General features: G+C 50.3%; 1 protein-coding gene across 1 annotated transcript in view; it reads right to left on the reverse strand.

Moving 5' to 3' along the window:
• The window catches only part of ZMAT4 (zinc finger, matrin-type 4), a gene marked incomplete at both ends in the record, with an annotated part of 9,722 nt that extends 2,969 nt beyond the window's left edge, over positions 1–6,753 (reverse strand). The window contains one exon of the mRNA XM_009584679.1: positions 6,526–6,753. Coding sequence (XP_009582974.1) covers positions 6,526–6,753 — 228 coding nt within the window. The remainder of the gene's footprint in view (positions 1–6,525) is intronic.
• Between the last annotated feature and the right edge of the window lie 645 nt (positions 6,754–7,398).

Here is a 7,398-nt window from a genome sequence, read left to right on the forward strand (position 1 = left end):
CGCAGCCGCTAGCTGGTTTCCAAATCTATTTTTGTGGGAGAAACAAGAAGCCTCTTTTAGGAACCTTGACAACAACAAAACCAGTTCCTTGCCCTTCTGCAACACCTGATGCTCCCAGTCCCTGTGCCGGGCAGCATCCCGGCCGCTGGCGTGCCCTCAGCCGGACCCTCGCGGGCCAGAGGACCGGGCGGCATCCCAGCCCGAGGGACGGGACCCAGACCCCAAAGACACTGACCAGCAGCAGTCGCTGGTGGCACCCGGGGCCGGGGGAGCAGCCCGCCCCGTGCCGGCGCCGCGATGGCACAGCGTAAGGGAAGGGCTGCGTCCCCGCGGTGGGCAGGAAAACAAAGCACTTTCTGGTTTCTATAAACGGAGCAAACCTGGCAACACGACAGGGAGGCTCGGTACAAACCCGAGCGCGGCAGCGTCCCCAGGACAGGACGGGGCTCGCTTCTCTTCTCCCTGCAGCGCAACTACAATTTAACTCCATTATTCTTCTACCTTGGGGAAAGGGTACAGCGGGTTCCGTCCAGGTTAGTCGCTTCCCTGCCTCATCTAACATGTCTTCACCGAAAAGACAGAGTGCGGCTGATCGTACATTAACGCCTGTTCCCCTTCTGGACATCCCTGAGAGCGACAGCAATCTGAGGGCTCCTGCCTCTGGTATGTAGGGCAAAACCTGACAGGAATTAAGCATATAAATGCAGACTTAACTGTTTCCAGACCCTGACTCTGTTGTCTCCTTACTATGCTGAGTGTCAGCGAGTGGTTTCTTCTCTCCCCCTCTCTTTTGTATTTTAGCATCCTAGTAATTCCCTTGGCATCACGGACTGCATTAGCATCGCTGACATTACACCTACATTGGCATTACAGTAAACCATGATGCTAAAGTAATTTCTGTCCTGTCCTCCTAGAAAAAAAGGGAATTGCAACTTTTAGAGTCTCTGTGGTCAGGTTTCTGCTTTGCACTGATTCACTTCCATGAAGATCTGAACGGAGCGTTTCAAGCTTAATTGAAGGGCTCAGCTTAAAAATACCAGAGTTGTGGAATTCTTACCATGGGCTGCTGCGCTCTCAAGGAACAGTTTTAATGTACCATGTAATAGTCTCTTTTGACTTTCCACAGCATTAGTTCTTTGCAGAAATTGTTAAAACAATTCATATAGAACAAGTAATGTGTGGCATTCTCAAATTTGATCACTCTATGCTTACCATAATTAACTGCATAGGCGATATACACACCTACCATTCCCCGGCTGTATCTACAGACTCCCAAAAAATCACTTTTCCTTTTTTGAACTTCAGACACTAGCTATACTAACAGTCCCACTTTTCTCAAACACCTCATACATCTCTCACCTAGGAATTTGGTCCAACATGAAGTTAAATGTCATCTTCAAAAAAATATTTCAAAAATATTCAGATGAGCACTTGAAAACAGCAAGTAAGCAATAATGCAGAAATATGTAAATAGGCAGCTATATTTTTATGTGTCATGATGTGGCATGGAACAAAAATCAAATTGCAAATATGCTTATGGATGCTGTCCTTACTGAATTTATTCTTGATGCAGCAGCAATGGTTTTATAGCCAAACCCTCTCTCCATAGCTGGCAGCTCCTGTTTCCTTTATTAAGCCAACAGAAGTCACAAACCACATACGTTTGTGCCACAACACAGGGAAAAGGATGGAAAAGGCATTGCACGGCTGACATGGGCAGCATCTTGCTGCAGACCAAGCCCTCGGACCATGCCATGACCACCGTACGGCAGAGATCGGGACTGGGGAAGTAAGAAACTGGTAATACTTTAAATTAAGGCAATACGGTTCTAATGCTCAGCAGCTAATTTAACAGCATACATTAACAGCAGCCTTATTGAATCTTAATTACTTGTGTAGGTGGAAACGCCATCAGCGATTAGAGTTCCTAACTGGGGACACTGATTTTTTTCCACCAGCACGTCAAGCTGCTCATGACGATGAAGAAGGGGGAATCCTGTCCCTCCTCCCCGCGCCCAGCACGGGAGGGACTCGGCACTGCTCCACCGCAGCGGCTCTTCCCGCCGGCTGGAAAATGGCCGCAGAACGGGCCGATTCTGTGAACTCACTCGCGCTCAGCAGAATCACACGTCTGCTAGCACACATGGGAATGTTTTATATGGATGGAAACATGCCGGGGCTGGACTGGCCGGTCGGCAAGGCACCAGAAACCACACCGCGCCGCCCCAACACCGCGCCGCCCCGGGGCGGCTGCACTCCCGCTCGCCTCGCACCCGGGATCGTGGTTCCTGTGGCTGGGATCAATCTGGCATCCTGAGATGGACTTGTACAGAAGAGACATGAGAGCGACATGAACTCCACCAAAACGAGACACGGAGAAGGAAACGAGCCTCAGATAAACTGCAGGCTGAAACCACAGGCAACAATCACCTCCAGAGTATCAAAATTAACAGTATTTGATCTCACCGGAGCTTACCAAAGCTGCCAACTTGGCTGAAACTGCGGTTTCATAAAGTGCAGCCAACCAAAGCGTGCTGGAGGTGAGTGTTAGCTCCGCAGGCAGTCTGCAATAGGAAGGTGGTCCCAGCCAGAGTCCGTGTTAGGCAGTGCTGTGCTCTGTCCGTATTCACACCTACTTTTGCATCCTCACGACACATCAGCATTCCCTACCCCGCATCATGACATGCACTCATGTAAAATTGAATGTGCTCCTATATCCATTAAATAAAATATTAACAAGTCAAGTCAATAATGTCATTCTGCATAAAATGCATTAAAACACATTCCAGGGGAGTACTTGTTAAACCGCTTTTTACTAACCAAAAGTGACAGCACAGAACGAAAAGTATTTATAAGGCATACAAAGAAATTATGAGCTGAGAAGGAAAATGAAACTCAGCTCTTTCCAAAAAAAAAAGAATGAAAATGAAACTCAGCTCTGTCCCTGATTTTTCAAGATAGCATCTGCAAGTGTGACAATTTACCTGAAAATACAAAGGCTTCAGGTGACAACACCCCTGTGCAGCCGTCCCGACGCCGCAGAGGCTGCTGCACTTTATTTTAGGGATTCACAGTGTCATCCCCTCGAGAGGCACCAGCCTCTGCTCCAGGGCCTGCTGCTTTTCTTGCTCACCAGGGACCAAGTGCCGGGGGAATACGACCCACGCTCCTGCGGCTGACAGGATCCCACCCCATCAGCTCCAGGTACACACGGCCGGCCCTGAATCTGAATCCCTCGCGACGTAAAATTCAAGTTTCACTGGCAGGCATCAAAGAGAGCCCAAGGCGCCTTGGCAAGGCGCTGAAGCGCAGGGTACGAACACCGACGAGACGAAGGAGGGTCTGTCTCTACGTTGAGCCTTCTGCTCATTTCGTTCATTCAAAGGCGTACGCGTAGGAAAGGAAAGGGCACACTGAATCCACTTAACGAAGCCCAGGCTTTCAAACACTGCACCAGCCTTCAAAGAGAGAGCATTTTGCTGTGGGGTTTTGGCTCAGCACCAGCAGTAAGCAGAATCCGTTATTAATTAAATTCCCCATGAATGAGATCTGCCAGCCTCTGTTGCGAGGCCTCGGCCCCTGCACAGCCCACCTGCATTAGAGGAGGAACGAAAGAGAGCTCAGCAATGGATAACGCCAGACGCGAGGTAAAACTGGTGAAATGTGACCTGACGGAGCAAAAACGCAGTTCGCTTTCTGCCTGGCGCAGGCTGCGGGCAGGCGAGAGCTGCCAGACGGAGCCGCGCCGGAGCCTCCGACGGAGCAGCTTCTGCTCCCTGTTGCTGAACAGGCGCGAGCTGTCGGGGCAAGAGCCCAGAATTCAGGGTTTGTTACCGTACCCGCCAGTTTTTGCCTTTTTATGATCTGCTCCAGGATCGGCTGGGGTGCAGCGGCAGCTGGAGGAGGCAGCTCTGCGGGAAGGAAACTCCTCGTTTCTCCCTCTTTCAGGGTATGTCCGCGCGCTCCCCCAAGCAGTAAGCGCAGAGGGGTTTCCAGGCCAGCCCTCGGAGCAGGGGGTCCTGCACCGGCTGTGCTGGCAAGGCTGAAAGCCGCACGAAGCTGCTCAGAGAGACCAGGCTGGACCCTGCGCAGGGCAGCGGCGTGCGCTGCCGAAGAACCCGCACCGCGCCCTCCGCTCGGCCACAGCGCGTGGACTGCGTGGCTCTGCACCCGCATGGATTGCAACTTTAACTCAATACAGACTAGAGAAACGGTGCTGTTAGTGAGGTTTCTTGTTCCTTTTTCTCTCCCCTTTCTCATTTCTGAAATGAAAACAGGACTCCAAAATTGCAGGATGAGCACTTGGCAAGAAGAATCAATGCTTTTGTTTCCTGTAAGTATCAGCTGTCCAAAAATATATCTCTATTCTTATGTCTCCAAATACACATTCATATTTATCAATAAATATTTTCTTATAGCCATTATCAAAACATCAAAGGCTGCTGGAATGTTTTACTTCAACCAGCACTGCTTGTTCCAGGCTCACACAATGCATCAAATGTTTGTCTCCGACAGTAGTCAAAATAGAATTAATATTTAAGTTGTGATGGGAGAAGCCACCGGCGGTAGCATGGAAAGGAAATGAGTTTGCATTCTAGCGAATACCAAGGTAGCAAAACAAGCGCAGAGCAAGAGCAGCACACGGCTGTCATCCCTGCCACGCACCGTCGGACACCAAACCCGCTGGACGCCGAAAGCAATGGTCAGACAAGACTTCGCTGACAGCCTGGGACAGACCGCCACTGCGTATCTCTGAACTGCCACTGTTATCGTTTCTCTTGAGGTCAGATATGACTTCATCTGCCACGGTAAGGCTACTTTCTCAGACAGAAGGCAGATCTCGTTCTGTGTTGGCTACTGCAGAGATCTGCCTTCTACATCTGTAGAGATCTGCTCTAGCCTCCCAGCTCAACATTGCAGGAGAGCACATCACACCCCCTAGTTTAGAAAAACTGTGAAAAAGAGGATTTCCCAGCCGTACTGCTCCTCCAGCAGCAGCGGCAAGCTCTGCAGGACACCATCGGCGGCTCAAGGACATCTGCCGGGGCTCACCGAGCCTGGCTGCGCAGCTCGTCAGCGTCAGAAAGCGCTGGGCGCCCGCAGGCTGCAGACTCGGAAACAACGGCCTGGAGGGTCCAAGCAGAGGACCAGAGCTGGCTTCCCTGGCACCTGGGATGTGTACAGCCACGGCACAGCCCTGCGGTCCCCCTCCCCTGCGGTCGATGGACGCTGGCAGGACCACACTGGATTCAGCTGCAAATCCCAACCATGCACAGAACCACCGTAAAGTTAAAAACCAACACGGGCTGATGAGTATGTAAAGCCCTCCAATTTCAACTCTCCTAGGCACAAGCTAAATGAATAAAACACTTCACAATTGATTTATTTACAGATAATGACATCCTCAGCCACTCTTGAGCTTGGCACAGTTCAAAGTACTAAGCATTTCCATGTTATTGTCCCAGGTTTTATTTCCCTGCATATTTTCAACAGCAGGCAGTGACTCAGCCACATGAATCATTTATGGCATTGTGAGTCACACTAGGTAGCACACGAAGGATCTGGATAACCATTACAAGGTTTATTTGAGATGAAGAAATGCACAGTATACTGCATAGTCATTAGTATTTAATGGAAAATTATTTCATTTAGCAAGGGAAAAAAAAGGTATTTTAAAATGTTAATGCAATGTCTTGCTGGCAAACCAGACTTCTCTCCCCATGGTTTTGAAAATCAAACCCGCGCTTTTTCCTCAGCCTACTTCAGTCAAACACACTGTGTGCGTACAGGATTATAATCAGGACCAGAGAGAGAACTTTCAACAGGAGGCTCGTACCTCTCCTCCTGTAATGACACCTCTGTATTAAAAGGCGCTTCGGTCTTGGCCGCATCCTCGGCCGGTGAAGTCGGCGCGTCTCTGTCAGCAGGCGCCGGGGGCCGGAGCCGCTCCCGGCGGGGCCGCACGGACAGGCGGGGGGATGGACGGCTGCTCTCCCTCCCGCGGGGACACAGAAAACTTGTGTTTAACACACCCACAGCAAATGCTCGGTTCCTCTTCTCTGCTGCCGACCCAGGGCCACTGCAGTGTTTTACAAGCACTCATTAAATCACAACAGACAGCTAATGCCCAGCTCTCCGTCAGGGAGGTGTGGGGAGTGCTCTGCCATCCCCGTCCCCAGCTCCCTGCGGGGCTGAGCGCTTTATCGTGCCTCGGCTCACGGCGACAGCCCAATTTGCTGGAGGACAGAAGCGTGCGCTAATGGAAGGGACTATTTTACCAAGAGGCAAAAGGAATATCTAGGAAACAACTTTTAAAGGAGGCTGCTAAAACTGCAGACTGTCATCTTAGAGAAGGGGATTTTTTTTTTACGGTAGTGGGAACCTCATAAAGCAGTAAGAGCACCACGGTCTCCCCTGCACCACTTGACCAGAGCAACAGTGGCCGCGGCGGGCAAGGGCGGCATCGCTGCGGTCACTAGATCCCGCGGGAGCAGGTCCTTGCTCTCTGCGTACCGGTGCTCTCACCTCTCAGCTCTCCCAGGTCCAGGGTCTTCCCCAGCTGCTCCAGGAGGTCGGCCCTGGCCGCGTTCTTCTTGTGCTTTTTGCCGTCGTAGTGCTGCTGTGCCATCATGGGGTTGTTGAACCAGGCTGCGCAGAGCTGGCAGTATCTGTCCGAGTCTCTCCGCTGATGCGGTGACGGCACCGCCGGGGGACCATCCGCGTGCGGCTGCTTTAGGGAGCTCAGAGTGGTTTCTGTAAAAGGAAACGTTCAGACATGGGCTCTTCCAGGCTAGTGTTGCTGTCTGAGTAACAGCAGACCCTGAGGCAGCTCCTGCATTAGACACGGGGAGTAATTAGCAGCAGTTACAGGGTCCCACTGGATATTTTGGATGTACTGCTCAGAAATCTACCACTTCTCATAAAAAAAGCAGCATGAAAGGATAGCACAGGACTGTTCCTATCTGCGTTTCACTAGCTGGGAAAGGAGGATGCTCTTATTGCAGTTACATGTCTTATCACTGTTGTGACTAAACCTGCTAAACTTATCCTGCTTAAATTGCTACTTCCAGGAAAAATTGCCAGTGGAGAATAAACAAAACATGCAAAGCCATCTACTTCTCAAGATAGAGAGACAGATTTATCATTATCTCAGGATTCTTATTTTTCAATTTATTTGGTCTCGGAAAGAATAGGGAAAGCTGTAGTAATTGTAAATTGTCACAGATGAAAAAATATTCAATAGTCAGTCCCCCCATTCAAATGTCTTCACATTGGGAATTGACAGGCACCAGCAACCCACGACCTTCATCTAATTCCATCTCCCTTCAGATTCACCAAGAGGCCATTTGGGAACACAAATGATCCCCAAATAATTTCAAAGGAAAATGGGTGATTAGT

The sequence above is a fragment of the Fulmarus glacialis genome, unplaced genomic scaffold (assembly GCF_000690835.1).
Source record: "Fulmarus glacialis isolate BGI_N327 unplaced genomic scaffold, ASM69083v1 scaffold24519, whole genome shotgun sequence".
In the NCBI taxonomy this organism is placed as follows: Eukaryota; Metazoa; Chordata; class Aves; order Procellariiformes; family Procellariidae; genus Fulmarus; species Fulmarus glacialis.